A 17,820-nucleotide genomic window follows, 5' to 3' on the forward strand; every position below is an offset into this window, starting at 1 on the left:
AATCTGTACAAAGCCACACAGGATGTGGAACATCACATCTTGGGAAGAAGTAGGGCAGTTTAGTAGAGGAATAGGGAGAAGAATTTCTAATCTGCCTGAAAAGGCAGACTGGAACTAGCCAATGGCCAAAAGGAGATTACATTTCAGGTACTGGGGACCTACTGAAACTTGTAGAGCAAGAGAGGGCCATGCACCTTCGAAAGATGAATTTGGTAGTTGTGTAGAAGATAGATTAAAGAGACAGGAGAACAGATGTACAGAGATCTCTTCAGAGACTATTGGGAAAAGTTGAGGCAAGGAGTGGAAAGGGCTTCAACTAGAGTGATGTGAATAGAGAAAAGGGACTCGATACAAGAGGAGGTCAAAGTAAGAAGACTTGACAACTGCTTAAATATTGGAAGGGTCAGAAGGGGGAGAAGTAGAGGGTGACTCCCGAGTAGAAAAGATCACACACCACCATGACAATCCACTGCTCAAAAAGTTTCAATAAATAGTTGATGTGGAGTTTCCCGAATCCATGTTTCCTACCCATTGTACCCCACTTCTTCATAAAAGTAGGGTGGAATGTGATCATTTACTGTAGAATTCATACCATGGAGAATTCCTGTTATGAGGGAAATGGGTCAACCCTCCCTAACTCCTTCCCCCCAGCCAATGAATTAGAAGCCCATGTCACTGTCTTTCTCTGGCATCCATGGTGATGGGTGATTCTTGCCATTTACTCCATTCTATTTAATGTGCATTCAGTCAGTTCCTGCTATGTGTTGAGCACTAACCTGGGAGCCACGGGAAAGGGGAGGTCTAGAGACCTGTCCTTGGGGAATTTTTAGTCTAGTCGAAGAGTCAGATTCATCCCTAGAACTCCAACCAGAAACCGTAATATAGGCAGCAAGTGGTCCAACTCTCTACAAGGGCAAGGGGCACGCAGAGGTGTAAGCTCTATTGAAGTTATGTGACAGAACCAAGGTCAGAAACCAGGAAGGGTGCTAGGTCACTGCTGGCTATTTAACCTGCAGGTGGGACAGATCAGCACTGACCTTGGTTCTGAGCTGACTTCTTCCTCTTCTAATTAAATTTTATCACTAAATAGATGACATACTCTCCTATTTCTATGTTGCTAAAGAATGAGCAAAGACTGTCAGAACCTCAGAATTCACCATCTGCTAAACATGGTGCCCTGGAGCAAAATTTTAGTAGTATATTTGGCATGCTCTACTCCTCTCTCCTATTTTGCCAAACCATATCATTTCTATCTCTATCTCATATATGACCTTTCAGCTCTCCTCTCACACAAGTGCCAGCCTGGTTTACCACCTATCGCTTCTCACCTTCTAGTTGTTCTCCCTCCCTCAAGATTCCCCCAACTCCAATTCATCCTCCACACAGACACCAAAGGGACTTCACGAAAAGGCAGGTCTGACAATATCATTCACCAGCTCAATGAAATCTAATGGATTCCTAGGCCCCCAACATCAAAAATAAAATCCTTTGTCTGGCATTTAAAGCCAGGAATAACCTCATCCCTCCCCTACCTCTCCCAGTATTCTAACACTTCCCTTTCTTCATATAGTCTATGATCGGGGCGGCTAGGTGGTGCAGTGGATAGAGCACTGGCCCTGGAGTCAGGAGTACCTGAGTTCAAATCCAGCCTCAGATACTTAATAATTACCTAGCTGTGTGGCCTCAGGCAAGCCACTTAACCCCATTGCCTTGCAAAAAAACAAAATAAAACATATAGTCTATGATCCAGTGATACTGAATCAATGCTGTTCCTCACATGAGGTCTCCCATCACCTGACTTTTAGACTTTGCACTAGTTGTGCCCCATGTCTAAGATGTTCTCTCTCTTCACCTCCAGACCCTGGCTTTTCTTCAAGACTCACTTCAAATCCTACCTTCTTCAGAAGATCTTTTTCAGGCTTTCCATACCACACACACACACACATGCACACACGCATGCACACACATACACATGCACACACACATACACACCACTCCCTACTTTTTTCGGATTGTCTTCAATCTACTCTATTATCTTTTATGTTCTTGGGTATTTCCATATTGGTTCTTCCCCTCCTCCATTAGAATATTAGGAATTTGAGGTTAGATTCAGAGTTAAGGATACAATATAAAACAGGACCCGACCTCAAGGAGCTTACGTTTCAACAGAATAACTATAAAAGTATAAACAGAAGAAACAAATATTTGTTTGGGAGGAAGAGTGTGAGTATCTGGGTGGGGCATACAAGAAAGACTTCATGTAGAAGGTGAAGACTGAGTTGGATCTTGAAGGAAGTCAGAGAGACCAAGAGCTAGAGGGTAGGACATAAGGTTTTACACATACAGAACTAGTCCTAAGGCATGATGACTGAGTAGGAGGGGCAAGCAAGTATAAGATCCTGATTCCAATTTAGTAGCATGTGAAGGAGAGGGAAACACCAAGTATAATGGTTCCAGAGTCACAAGTTTAGGGTTCAAATCCAACTCTGAATTTGAAGGTGGCACAGTGAATCCACTGACCCTGGAATCAGAAGGACCTAAGTTCAAATGCAACCTCAGACATTTAATAATTGCCTATCTGTGTGACCTTGGTCAAGTCACTGAACCCCACTGCCTTGCAAAAAAAAAAAAAGCATATCCGCCTCAATGTATACTAACTGTATGATCCAGGGCAAGTCATTTAACTTATCTGAGTTTTAGTTTCCTCATCTGTAAAATAAGGGAATGGACTAATTGGTCTCTGAGGTTCCTCCCAGCTCTAAAACTCTCCATTCCTTGGATTTCATTGAGGCTCAGCTCAAAAATCTCACCTTTCATGAGAATTTTTTTGGTTCTCCCATCCACCCCATGCTAGTGTTTTCCCTTCTGAAATTACCTACCACTATATGTATCCTATAGATATGAACTTGTTTTCATTTTAACCCCCATCCCAATTAAAATATGAGCTCCTGAGAACAGAAACTATCTTTTTTGTATCCCCAATACTTTGCATGGAGTCTGTCATACAGGAGGTACTTAATAAATGTTTGTAGACTGACACTGATGGTACATATACTGGTTGCACCTATACTCACCACCAGACAGTTTGTGTATACCAAGATCAAAGGTGTTCAGGTAACCCTTGAGGCCCATAACCGTAACCCCTGACATTGGACTCCTACCAAGTGTTGAGAATATTTTTGTTGTTCTTGTTATTCAGTCGTTTTCAGTCATGTCTGCCTCTTTGGGACCCTACTTGGAGTTTCTTAATAGAGATACTAGAAGGGCTTGCCATTTCCTACTCCATTTTACAGATGAGAAAACTGAGGTCAACAGACTGAAGTGACTTGCCCAGGGTCACACAGTTAGTAAATGACTGAGGTCAGGTGATGATGATGTGATGATATTTTGTCCTTCATTCTCAAAGAAGACTATGACATCAGGGAGGTGATGCCATGACAAAGATGTGAATTGGATTTGAGTGAGGCAATGCTGTGCTAGGTCACTAGATTCACTCTCTCCTCTCATCTGGATCCAGTGACCAGATAGGAATCAGGTTGACTAGAGATGGCCCTGGATGCAAGGTCATCAAGGTTAATTGACTTACCCAAAGTCACACAGCTAGTATGTGTCAAGTGTCTGAGGTTGGCTTCAAACTTCTGTCCTCCTGACACCAAGTTCAGTGCTCTATCCACTGCATCATCTAGTTATTCTTAGGGTCCTAGGTATGTACTCAGAAAAATGAGTCATCTTGACTCTGGACCCAGAACCCTATCCGCTGTAGTGCCACCTAGCTGCCCTATGGGATTTCCTCACTTACCAATGTGAATTGGCAACTTCTCTGTAACTTATGTCTTAAAGAGTTGTCTGGGGGTCTGAGAGGTTGAGTAACTTGTCCAAAATCACAGACATGAAGTATCAGAGGTAGGACCTGACCACAGGTCATTCTTATTCAGAGCTCAGCTCTGAATCTGGTATGATTATAATATTTCTTATTAACAGTTAAAAATTGAAAGGCAGAGTGATAGAGAGCTAGACTTGACACCCAGAAGACTTGCCCCAGGGGCTGTATGAACCACACTAAGTCAATCAACTCTCACTGTCCCCAAGAAATGCTCTCAGACCCTAAGATGCAGAGAAAGAATCAACTGCATTGGTAGAAGGAGTATCCTCACTCAAGATTTTCCTGTCAATGAAATCACATACCTAGTCCTTGTCCCTATTATCAACCAAAAATTTATTCATCAAATACAAATAATCAAACAAGGGAGGGATCAAAATATTACCCTAAACCTATCGCCTTTAACAAGGCAGAAATAAATAAATTAGTCAGCAAAAAAAATCAAGCAAAGAAAAAAATTCTTTCCTATGTCCCCTTCTGGAACTGACCTAAGTTGCTACAACATTGGATTTATAATCTTCCCTCTCCTCTCCTCTCCTCTCCTCTCCTCTCCTCTCCTCTCCTCTCCTCCCTTCTCCCTCCTCCTTCCTCCTCCTCTCCTCTCTTCTTTTTTCTTTCCTTTTTCCTTTCCTTTCCTTTTCCTTTCTTTTTTCTTTTCCTTTCTTTTCTTCCCTTTCCTCCATGACTATACTCAGACTTCTTTTGAGTTCTCTCTGCCCCCATCAAAAAAACTTTTCTTGATTTCTTTGAATGTTTTATAGTTATCATTTTCTAGCCTCATGATATTCCATTATATAAATATAGTCATAATTTATTCAAATGTTTTCAAAGTGTTGGGCATTTAGGCTGTTTGCTCCTCCTTGCCATTAAAAAAGAAAAGTTTTGGATAAATTTTTTTACAGTTAGTTACTTTTTTCTCTTAAGAGGTTTTGGGAAGAGATGCCTAGAAATGATATGACTGGATCAAAATGCATTCTTCTGTACTTATCATGACCATATTGTGCTTCAAAACATTTCCACCCCTCTGCCAAATCACCAACAGTGTATTTAGAGTGCTCTATGGCCATGCTGATGTTTGCCCAATGCTCAACCTCGACATGTTGATAGTTTCTGTCATAATGGCAACTATAATGTGATGCTCCCCAGGTTACGATGGAGGCAATTTGATGAAACTCTTAAAGGATATCGAGCATAGTTCTGAGGTGATGTTGGATCGGTGGCAACTTGAAATCATCCCCAAAGAAAAGGAAAATAAAGAGGGCGTTTCCACTGAAGCCTGCGTGTTCAATAACTATTTCTCTATTGGTGTGGTGAGTTGATAGGAATCTTCTTTCTCTTCTAATGAGGAAATGGCTGAGGTGAGGAGAGCTTTAGCATACATGATTGTCCCCAATTTCTTTCTTTCTTGCCTTCCCATTCTATCTCCTCTAGTCCTTTCCCTAACTTTGGAACCAATCTCGTCACTTCAAATTACATATAACCTCTAGAGGAACACAGACAACCCCCTTCCTTTGAGCTGGTCATAAACCAGATTAGTAAAAAAAAACTCAACTAAGACAGGTTGAAGGTTTCCAAAAGCAAACTTATTTTTTAAAATTATATAATTAAAAAATAATTCTGAAAATCAACAGTAATACAGAAATGAATGAGTTGATGGAGTTTGAGTTTTATAAAAATCAGTGTGACATGATGGGCATGATGCTGCACCTGAGACCAGGAGAAACCAATAGAATACAGGTTCCTTTAGGATTCCCAATATTTAACAGAGTGCTTTGCATGTAGTAGGTACTTAATGACTACATGTTTAATAGATTAGAGGGGACTAGGGTTTCAACGCTAACTCTGATGTTTGCTAGCTGTATGACCCCAAGCCATCATTGAACTTTCTTTGAGCTTCAGTCTCATCAATTATAAAAATGGGTATAATCCTTGAAATACGCAGGAAGGAAGGAAGGAAGGAAGTAAGGAAGGAAGGAAGGGAGGGAGGGAGGGAGGGAGGGAGGGAGGGAGGAAGGAAGGAAGGAAGGAAGGAAGGAAGGAAGGAAGGGAGGGAGGGAGGGAGGGAGGAAGGAAGGAAGGAAGGAAGGAAGGAAGGAAGGAAGGAAGGAAGGAAGGAAGGAAGGAAAAGGGGAAAGGGAAGGGGGGAAAGGAAAGGAAGGAAGGAAAAGGAAAGGAAAGGAAAGGAAAGGAAAGGGGAAAGGGAAAGGAAAAAGGGGAAATAGGGGAAAGGGATGGAGGGAGGAAAGGTGAAAGAATGCGGAGGAAAAGGGAAGGAAGAAAGAGTGTTGGGGTATTGGAGGATAGTAAAAATCTCAAGACATATGCATAACTGACATATTCATGGTTCAACTTTGATATTCACTTGGAATATTGGGGTTTTTTTACGTTTTGTGATATAAAAATTCGGTTAAGGGGGTTTGAATTAACTCAGAGTTCAGTATCTAAGTTAACCACCAAGGGGTGCTCTTCCTAAATCCAGTGATGCCCTTACAGGCATCAGTCATACTCAGAATTTCTCTAATATGCTGCAGTTTCAGGACGGGCCACAAGAGGCCACTCGAGTCTGCAAATGCCTGGGTCTCTGCTGCCAGTTGCCCTTCAGAAGTAGCTTCAAAAACAAACAACTCAGGGTTCCTAGGGTTCCAGTCCAAGCCTAGAGATGAAATACCGATCAAGTATTAAAACAATAAATTTATTTTATAGTCTTAGTTCATTCCCCCACCCAAGGAAATAATACACTTTCTTGAAGCCCCTTCTTCTAGCATTCAAAGCTTCAGTGTCTGATCATATCATATCATAAAATGGGATTAAAATGCAAAATACAGTTTCTTTCTTGGCCCCTCACAGCTGACTTTCCCCCAGTCTTTAGTTCAGGTGGCAGTATTTCCCTAGTATGCCCATCCTTAGCTAAGAAGGAAAGTTGGGGAGAAAAAGATTCACTGCCATCCTATCTCATGCTTAAGGGTTCAGATAAAAGAAGCAAGTGGCCTTCTCCCCTCTCCCCCTTACCTCCAGTTCATGAGACTGCTCAAGTCACAGTAGATGCTCCCCTGCTTTGGGGCAATGTCCCTGTCTCTGTTCTTCCCCCAGAGGGATCTCCATAGTTCATCTCTCATACTTCCAGCACTGCCCATTCCATGATAGAAAGTCAAAGAGAGGGGTGGCTAGGTGGTGCAATGGATAGAGCCACTGGCCTTGGAGTCAGGAGGATCTGGGTTCAAGTCCAGCCTCAGACACTTAATAATGACCTAGCTGCGTGGCCTTGGGCAAGCCACTTTACCCCATTTGCCTTGCAAAAATAAAAAAACAATTTAAAAAATAATAATAATAAAAGAAAATCAAAGAGAGAACAAAGCTGAGACAATGTCTTTCTTATTCATATCACAGAGAAATGTTTTTGATGCTTTGGGCCAATCCCACTTTCTACTCATAGGGAAGTTAAGAGCAGCCTCATTTGTTTGAAAGTTTATGTTTCTATGTATATGTGTATATATACTACATATATGTTATATATGTCATATGTTTATATATTATCTCTCTGTGCACAGACCTGATGTCATTTCATGCCAAGGCAGGTTGCCACAGCTCTGTAATTCAGAGTCAGAGATAATTGCCTGGAACATCAAGATGCTAAGTGACATACAGCTAGGAAGGATCATAGGCCACACTTGAACTCAGTCTTTGTGACTATAAGGTCAGTCCATGATCCTCAGCACCCTGCAGCCTCTCACTAAGTCTTAATCAGAGATGTTAAATTCAAGGCTCTGACTGCAGATGAAAACAAAATCAGATAATTATTTAACAAAATATAACTACAAATAACATTTATAATGTTAACTTGAGGTTTTCTTTTTTTAACCTCAAACACAATTTTTCTTTTTTCTATTTATTTAGTATAATTCCCCAGTTACATGTAATAACAATTTTTAATATTTGTTTTTTAAAACTCAGAATTCGAAATTTTCTTCCCTCCTCTCTTCCCACACCCCCATTGAGAAAGCAAGCCATTTGATATAGGTTATAAATGTGTTAACTTGTAATTTTCTGAGTTAATATACTGCAAGCAGAAATACATATTTCTATTAGAGTTTGACGTCCCAGAAAGATTTCTTATTCTCCCTACGTGCCCCAAGATTTCATTCTGTGATTCACAACTGACCACTATCTGAATAGCAACCGGAGTTCAGTTTGTATTGGGTTGCCCGGTTCACAAAGTTGCCTCCCAGTTGAGCAGCCTAAGGCTGATCTCCTCCCAGTTGCCCTTGCTAATAAGCACAGAGGCTGGTTGAGGGAAGGTCTTCTAACTTTGAAGTGTAGGAGTCTTCCTGGGCAATTATGGTGCCTCTCCAATGCTCTCTCAAAGACCTGTGACCAGGTTAACCCCAAGTTGGTCTGATCAGCCACTGTACCTTGACCCCAATATAATAAGGTCATTTTGGTCCTCTTTGAGAATGAAGGACAACAACCAACCAACCCTAAAATATATTGACTGTGTGACTCTGGGCCATTAATTTAGCCTCAGTGCTGCTTCAGGCAATGCTCTAAGATGGTACTGACCTGCCTCAGTAGAGGGCATTCTCTCAGAGTTCTTTATGCCAATAAATATAGACCCAATGTCCACACACTCCATTCCTTATGATATCTCAGCAACAACTGGCACTATCAACCTCCCTTTCCCTCCAAACTTGATTTCTATGGCAGTGTTATCTCCTGGTCTCATTCCTACCTCTCTGATTATTTCTATTCTGCATCATTTTCTGTCTCCTTTTCCTCCTCCCATCACCTAATGGGGGACATTGCTCAAAATTCACCATTCTATTCTTTGCTTTTTCTTTTGCTCACTGTGCTCCATTTTAAGGTTTCATCTCTGTTCCTACCCCTCATCTGGGGTTCAATCTCATCTCTCTAACTATATCATCTCAATTATTCATTGCTTTTTATTTCTCATGAATGCCGCAGAGCTAAAATCCCAAACTAAATGGGTCACCTCCTTTGACCCCCCCCCAAACCAGCTTTCCCTTTCCTAGGGACATAAATGTTGCTACAATATTCTTAGTCATTGAACCTTGAAATCACCTGTAACTGAATTCATTCTTGTCCACTTTGTGACCAAATCAGTGTGAATTTGAAGTCCAAGATCTTAGGTTTGAATCCTAACTATTCTTTCCTGTGGGACTTGGGTAAGCTGAGTCATCTAGCTCTTCTCATCCTAAATTTCTGGATCTGTAAAATAAGAATTCAATCAAATAGCCCAAGAGTCTATTGCCCCAAGTCTTTGATCTGATGATCTTACTGAATTTTTCCTCATGATGTCTCCTTCATTAAGATTCATCAAGACTAGGGGCAACTAGGTGGCTCAGTGGATAGAGCACCGGCCCTGGAGTCAGGAGTTCAAATCTAGCCTCAAATACTTAATAATTACCTAGCTGTGTGGCCTTGGGCAAGTCACTTAACCCCATTTGCCTTGCAAAAAAACTAAAAAAAAATTTATTAAGACTGTAGGGGCAGCAGGGCAGTTAGGGGGCACAGTAGATAGAGCACCGGCCCTGGAGTCAGGAGTACCTGCGTTCAAATCCAACCTCAGACACTTAATAATTACCTAGCTGTGTGGCCATGGGCAAGCCACTTGACCCCATTTGCCTTGCAAAAATCAAAAAAAAAAAAAGACTATAGGGGCAGCTAGGTGGTGCAGTAGATAGAATATCAACCCTGGAGTCAGGAGAACATGACTTAATACTTAGCTGTGTGACCTTGGGCAAGTCATTTAATCCTATTGCCTTGCAAAAAAAAAAAACTAAACTGTAGAACAATTTGTTGATCTACATGATTGGACCCCCAAAATATTCTCTCATTCCTTCTCTTTGTTCAAATCCATTCCCACAAACTTAATCCAAGACCTCTTTCCTACACACCACAACCACCTCTTCATTGGGTTATCTGCCTTTGATCAGTCGATCCACAAACATTTATTAAATCCCACCCGGTGCCAGGCATTATGGTTATTCTTTCTCCTGGTATTCACAACAATTCTCTAAGGTAGATGCTATTATTGAGACTGGCTAGGTAATTTCTTCACACAGTTAAATGTCTGAGTCAGGATTTGCACTCAGGTCTTCTTCACTAATCCTCTACCTAGCAAGCTCCCTTATTTCCTTATTCCAACTAGAGTATATATGTGATCCAGAGAGTTGGATTCTCCATCATAATAACTGATATTTAAAACAATGGGTGTTAAGGTTTACAAAGCACTTTTAATATGCAGTCTCTCATCTGATTCTCACGACAGCTCTCTGAGTTGCTATCATTGTGTTGTTTTTAAAAATAAATAAATAAATAAATCCGTCACCTCCCCTTGCTCAAAATCTCCTGGGTTTCACTATTATGAATTGTTCAAAATCAGAATTCATTAATCAGTTAGCAAATCCAGAAGAGTGAAGTAAAAGATTACCAGTTGCCAAGCTAAGCCTGGAGAAAGGAAGAAGCACAGATCTGGAGCCCTTTCCTGGGACCTTCTTTATCCCCAGCCCTCATCGCCACATTTGTCGCTTCTCCTTGCCACAAGCTCCCAAGCCGATGAGTTTTCTGTCCCATCTATCTTCCATGGTCCATCAAAAATGCCATGCTCATGCCCAGAAAGAGGGTTGAGGGTGAAGTCAGAGTACCTGGGCTTCAACCTGGGCTTCTGCCTCAAAGGCCATGTAGGCCAATTCCCTCCTTACACAATGAAGAAAACTAGTCCTTGTCCAAGGGCACCCAGGTAGTAGGAGATCCGAAATTCAAACTTGGGTCCTCTGGCTCCAAATCCAGCTTTCCTCCCCTCTGCTTTCTCCCTTTCAGTCTTAATAAGTTACAGAAGGGAGGAACCAAGTCATACCATCCTCATTTATTGCTTTCTATACCCATGTCAGGCACTCCATAAATACTCATTGGATGAATTAAATAGGTACATCAATTCATTAAGTGGCTGATCTAACAACAGCTGAGCAACCATCACCTGATTGCCTAAGAATCACCAGTAGATTAATTAGAAGTCATGGTTAATTAATTCTGTGGTGTAATTAATTTTTCAAAGAAATACAAAGCCCATCTGGTCCTCCCTCAAGGAGGACCCAGCTAAAATGCCAGAGCATTGCTGACCAATTGTTCCAGCCAATCTGGCTAGATGGGATTCTAAGGCCCTGCCTGTCTAACAGGTCAATTTAATTGAATTGTAGAACACATATCCTGGAAGACATGGCCATGCTCTCACCATTTTTTTTTGTTTGCTTGATTTAGTTTGGTTTTGGAGGCAACTGGGGTTAAGTGACTTGCTCCAGGGACACACAGATTCTAAGAATTTGAACTCTGGTCCTCCTGACTCTAGTACAGGAGCTTTGTCCACTGTAGTGCCACCTAGCTGCCCTCCTCATCACCTTTAATCCATATCAAACTCTAATTTATCCTTCCTTTCTTCCTAACGTTTTATTACAATATAGCATCCTGTTACCATAAACTGAGAGTAGAAAAGGACTTCATAGTTTTTACCTTATTTTTAATTTCCTCATTATCAGGATTTGGATCAGATAAACATAGGGGACAGCTGATGTGGGAGATCGGGACCTGGATTCAGGGTCAGAAAATCCTGATTCAAATTCTGTGCAGATACTTTCCCGCTGTGGGACTGTGAGCAAGTTGCATAACTTCTCAGTGCCTGGGTTTCTACCTCTGAGATCCCTTTTAACTCTAGCTCTGTGACCCTTTGCTGTGACTTGCCCAACCCTGGTCCCATAGATAGTAAGAGAGTACAGATAGGAATTCAAATACTCTGACCCCAAGTCCTGCAACTCTTTTCATTGTACTTATTATCTTAGCTCCAAATTCTAGGGGGGAACATAGGATACCATCTCTAGAGCTTGGATAGACCCCAGAAAGCTCTCACTTTACAGATGGGGAAACTGAGGCCCAGGAAGGTTAAGCAATTTTACCCCAAGGTCCCACATGAGGTCATAGAGTTGGAGCTGTCATTCAGTCCAGTGGAATTTTGGTGGGGGTAGGGACCTAAGAGATCCTTAGCCAGAGCCAGTCTAGCCCAGTCATCACATGGCAGATATTTTGTGTGTTTGCCTGCTCTTCTTCCCCATCTGAAGAGGACCACTTCTAACAAAATCAGTTACCACTATGCAGCCTGGACTGAGCCCAGGGCTGACATTTGCAGATGGCCTTGCTCCTTATTTGATTTCCTTAACTTTATAGGGCTACATGCATTAGATGATTTTTTTCCCCCTAAGTCAATGTGTAGGGAACCAGTCTACCATTTACATCCCTATTTGTACTGATTATCAGATACCCTCGGCAAAGAAGCCTGTAAATACTACATTGGGGCCAGTAAAAAGCATTATTGAGAAATGCTTGCTGTGTGTCATATATAAAGAGGCTACCATTTCCCCACCAGCAGTAGGGTCAGTGGGCTGAGCTATTTTTCCAGGGGCTCTAATGGGTTTGCACTGAAAAAATCCATACTATCCTCCCTGGTCTCATTAGGAAAAAATCACTCCATTTCCTTTCATCACTAGGGATTGGGACTCAGAATCTGGCCAGGGAGCAGAACTGGACTTAAAAGAGGCTGTACCCAACCTTCATCTCTAACTGATGTTATTCCTGAGTGCCACCCGAACACAGATAAACAGCAAAGCCTTTTCGGCTTAATAGGGATCCGGCATTCCAGTCATGGTCCTGTTGACTGATGCCACCAGCAGTCGAAGGTTTCAGACACCCACCTCCCCCCCCCCACTTCCCCTGGCATCTTCCTCCCCATCCTTTATTTGGGGTTTGCAGAAATGCCAAAGCATCAGGGATATCACTGACAGGAAGTTTTAATTACAACATAATTCCTGACGATTTGTAACTCTGGAGTCCCCAAGGACCTTGCATGTCCCTAACTCTTAAGGTAAGGAAAGGACAACTCATTTCTGGATGGAGTGATGCACATTCCCAAAGCTATTAATAGGGGGAACCAAGGGCTGAAGGAAAATCTCTCCCCTCCTCCTCCCAATCAACAGTCCCATCATTAGAAGAACAGATTTTAATAACTGTAGTATTGCCAAAAGGTTAGCCACTAGGCAAGGAATGCTTTGACCATAATAACTCATGAAACAGATAAAAATAGAAAACAGCCTTCAGCCCCATGAAGACACCTCCCCCCTCTTACAATGATGGCAACTTAACCATAAAATAGAGGGTATAAGGATACAAAGAGTAATCCAGCTTCTAGAAAACCAACAAGCCTTAATTTAATTGTTCACACTCTAAATGTGCCATTTTTGCCCATCAATCAATAAGTGAATATACTTAATTATATTAGGAGGAAATGACTCATAGCCATATTGACACTCTTGCTATAAAAATGAAAACAAGATACTGCAGAGTCATAGCAGAAGAGATCCCATACATTTTTCCTCATCAAGGTGTTTGTGGGAGCTCATTTTGTATTATATTAGAAAATATCCAAGAAACATAATTTCAATAGTCATGGGACTCTTGTCCATCTTACTTTGCATCAGCAAATTAATCACTGTGAAAATAGTTCATGAAATCATAGATTTAGGAAAGAACTTTAAAAGTTATTGAGCCCAACTCCCTCATTTTATAGTTGAAAAAACTAGAGAAGTTAAGCAACTTCAAAGGTTCATAGACGCAGAGTTAGACGGCATCTCAGTGGCAATGTGGTCCTTCATTTTATAGATGAGGACTCAGAGAGTTTAAATGACAGAGGCTGGGTCACAGAGTTGTTCATTGTCTGAGGGGGGATTCACACCCAGGACTTCCTGATTCTACTAATTTACTAATCTATCACCTGAAACTCCTGTTCCATTTTCTAAAAATAGAACATGGTGGAAAAACTCAATGGACCTCTCCAAACTACATCAACATTCACCTTGACACATGGCAAAGGTGGGACTAGAAGGATACTGAAAAAAACTCTTGGAAGAGATGACTCAGGATAATTAAATGAATGAGGTCAAAAACTCATAAGCTAGCTTTTTGTGAATACTATTTAGAGAGGCAGCATGGTAGAGTAGACAGAGTACCCAATCTGATCAGGAAGTCTTGAGTTCAAATCCCATCTTTGGTACTTACTAGTTGCTAACCCCACACGTCATTTTGTCTCTCTGAACTTCAGTTTCCAAACCTGTAACATGAAGAGTGAACTAAAAAGCCTCTAAGATTCCTTCCAGCTCCAAATCTGTGATCTTATGATTAATAATGAAGACCCCGAGTGTCATAAATGTATGTACAGATTTATTTAAAACCCCCCCCCAAAGCTGTATCTTCATAAACAACTAGTTACTGATTTAGAACCATTTCAACATCGAATGCTGTTAGGGCATTGACTAGCTAGAACACAGGTCAAAATAAAAACCACATTGGAGAAAAGGACTGAGTGGAGATGAAGCCACTATGGGTGATTATAACGGTTCCAACCTAACCTAGTCAAAAAAAAAACCCTACTAATTCAGAAAAATGAGAAATGGACAAAAGAAAAGCCATCACATCCATCACTGTCTTAGTGAAGCTTCACAAATGCAAAATAGTCACCACAACCCAGAAGTAGAAAAACTTCTACAAACTCTCTCAGACAGATCTTTTATTGCTTTGCCAAGTGGGGAGATAGGACAGCCAAGATCAAATCTGGTTTTGAATATGAGCTAATTTGCAAAAATATTATGGGAGATGATATTAGAAGGTAATGAGCATTATTGCCTCCCAAAACAGTGAAAAGCAATAGAAAAGAAATTCAGTCTGCAGAGAAGTTGGCATGAAACCAACCTTTAACCAATCATTCCAAGAAAATTTGTAGCTAAAATGGAAATGAGGACAATAATATACCTAAGATGGAAAAGAGCTACCCGTGTTCTATACTAATCTATTCCTTGATGCTGGTGAAACTACTATACTTAGACTTGACCACCTCAATGTGCTTTGTGAGCAAATAGAAATGGTACTTTAAAAAAAATGAAACTAGGGGGGCGACTAGGTGGCACAGTGGATAGAGCACCAGCCCTGCAGTCAGGAGCACCTGAGTTCAAATCTGACCTCAGACACTTAATAATGACCTAGCTGTGTGGCCTTGGGCAAGCCACTGAACCCCATTGCCTTGCAAAAACCTAAAAAAAAAATGAAACCAGGAAGTATAGCTGGACATATGCAAAAATCCATCGAAGCAGCACCATTTTAAAGGGATCTATTTTCAAGATATCTCTAGGTGATAACTTCTGAAAATAGCAAAGATCACAAAGACGGCACAACTATTGAGGGAAAAAGTGACCGAGAAGATATTTGCTATCAATTCCTACACCTCCTTCCTCTTCTCTGTGAAATCTTGCTAGAAATGGTCTGTGACTCCCCTGGGGGGTCTCCTGGGTAAAAATATAAGAAGGTCATATTCAAACTTTTGGACAACTGGTCATCTCTTCCTAGTCATACAGTCAACTGGAAAGTATGGAGTATATAAGATCCTCCTGTGTATTGGTTGTTGAATGCAAAAGTATATCACTGAGAAGAGAGAAATGCAGACTTAAAGACTGTGCAAACACAAATCAAATCGTGTATCCAGTTAAGTGTTTCTAGACTCTTCCACAAGTAGAGTATAAATTTCTTGAACACAGGAATAATCAATCAGCACTTACTATGTGTCCAGCCCTGGAGATATAAAGATTAAAAATGAAATAGTAAAAAAATTATCAGGGGGAACAATATATACCAATATAAGCAAATACAAATAGATACAGAGCAAATGCAAGGTTAGGAGAGTTGCCAACTCTGCAGAAATCCAAAGGCTTCATCTAGAAGGTTCCATTGGAGTAGAGTCTTGTCTTTCATTCTGTGTATCCCTAACACCCTTCACTGTGCCTCACATGGAACAGGGCCTTAATAAATTCTTGTTTAATTGGATTAAACTGGCATACTTATCAAATCTGTGTTTAGGCCAAAGCTAACATGTTGGGTGATAGAATTAGAATCAATAAACATCTTGACAGCTTACTATGAGGGGATGAAAATTGAGTAACATAAATTTAAAAGAGATAAATATAAACCTCTATACTTTGGTTCAAAAAACTTCAAAATACCAGATTTGGAGATGGGGAGTGTTGTGGCTAGATAAAAGTTTGTGGGGGGGGAGATCTAGGGGTTTTAGTGACCCACAAGCTCAAATTAAGCCAGTATGGCAGCCCAGAAAAAGAGCCTTAATGTGACTGATTACAGATTGCAGGGAGGAAGGCATAGTGACCAGACCTAGAGGAGTAAGAGTCCCTTTCAATACTGGGGAGGACTGTTTTCAGTTCCAGATGCCAGAAGGATTGCAGGGATGATGAAGAGACTAGAGACTGTATCCCTGGAAGATGGGCTGAAGGAATCAAGGATACCAAGCCCAGAACTGAATGGACTTAAAGGGGCATGTGGCAGCTTTGTAAGCCTCTTGAAGGCAGGGGCCATTTCATGTTTTTCTGTTTATCTCCAGAGTCCCAGGAAGGCTTATAAACTCCCACCGATTAAGTGAAGGTTTTTTAAAGGTGGCCGATTGAAAGATGGACTAGTTTTGTTTTTCCCTGAAAGTCAAAGTCAGACACAATGGAGTGGTGATGGGAACCTTGGGGGGTAGAGAGTTACAGAGGAGCAGTTGTTTGGGGTTGTATATAATGGAAAGCTTGCTCATCATTGGAGCTTTCCAGTGGGGAGGTGCTGTCTCAGGAGGCAGTGGGCTGGAGGACCACTAACTAGGGTTGCTGGGAGAATAGATTCTTGGTCAGAAATAGGTGGTATGAATAGGTGGTATGGTTGGCCTTGGGCATCCCTGCCCAGTCCTATGGTTCTCTACAAGAGGAGATATGTACAGCCTGGCTCACATGAGCCTTTCCCACGGAATCCTGGAGCTGGCATTTTTTTTTGTTTTTTCAAGGCAAATGGGGTTAAGTGGCTTGCCCAAGGCCACACAGCTAGGTCATTATTAAGTGTCTGAGACCAGATTTGAACCCAGGTACTCCTGACTCTAGGGCCGGTGCTTTATCCACTGCGCCACCTAGCCGCCCCTGGAGCTGGTATTTCCAAGGCTCCCTCACTCATCTCTATTGGAGAAATGCAATCCAGAGGCTCCTTTCCTGGTGTTGCCCTCACACAACATGAAGACATTTGAGTCATAGAATTGTAGGCCCAAAACTAAGAATGATTTCAGAGGACAGCTGTCCAGTCCTCTAAAAAGAAGAAAATCAAAGCCTGGGCAGGTATAGGGATCTGGATGAATTTTAAAACATTAAGTGTTTATTATGTGTTAAGTACAAGAAATAATAAGTATTAGCAAGGATGACAACTAGGCTCCTCAAGGAGCTTACATTCTAATAGGGGAATGCAGCACATGCTCAGAGAAGAACATTTTATCCTGTGGAGGTTGGAAGTAGTTAGAAAGAAGGGTGGGCAGGTGGTAAGATTCTGGAAGACCCTAGTGTGGAGGTGTCGGTCTCATATCCAGGATGAAGGGTACTAGGTCCAGGTGGGACTTAGGAAGAAATAGATACTTATCTAGTGTCTACATGTGCCAGATACTTGCCAAATACTTTTTAAAAAATAAATATTATATTGCTTGATCCTCATAACAACGCTGGGAGGTAGGTCCTATTATTATTTCTATTTTACAATTAAGAAACTGAGAAAAACAAAAGTTTAGTAACTTACCTGGGTTCACACAGCTAATATCTGAGGCTGGATTTGAACTCAGATTTTCCATATCACAGGCCTAGTGCTCTATCTGCTGTACCACCAGCTGTCTCCAAGCAGAGCAATGACATGCAAATGGTAAGATGGCCTGGGTAGATGAATGGATAGAATGGAAAGATGAAGCATGGACTTGTCCAAGGTCACAAAGGCAGCAAGCCTCAGAGGCAAGACTTGAACCCAGATTCTCTTCC

The 17,820-nt window shown here is 41.4% G+C and overlaps 1 protein-coding gene across 8 annotated transcripts in view; it reads left to right on the forward strand.

Annotated features, from left to right (window-relative positions):
• Nucleotides 1-17,820, forward strand: part of DGKG (diacylglycerol kinase gamma) — a 281,695-nt gene that overhangs the window by 151,907 nt on the left and 111,968 nt on the right. For all 8 annotated transcript variants that reach the window (XM_074189542.1, XM_074189543.1, XM_074189550.1 and 5 more), the window contains one exon: nt 5,027-5,190. In XM_074189542.1, the coding sequence (XP_074045643.1) occupies nt 5,027-5,190 (164 nt within the window). The remainder of the gene's footprint in view (nt 1-5,026; nt 5,191-17,820) is intronic.

This window comes from Macrotis lagotis, chromosome 5, assembly GCF_037893015.1.
Source record: "Macrotis lagotis isolate mMagLag1 chromosome 5, bilby.v1.9.chrom.fasta, whole genome shotgun sequence".
NCBI classification, from domain to species: domain Eukaryota; kingdom Metazoa; phylum Chordata; class Mammalia; order Peramelemorphia; family Peramelidae; genus Macrotis; species Macrotis lagotis.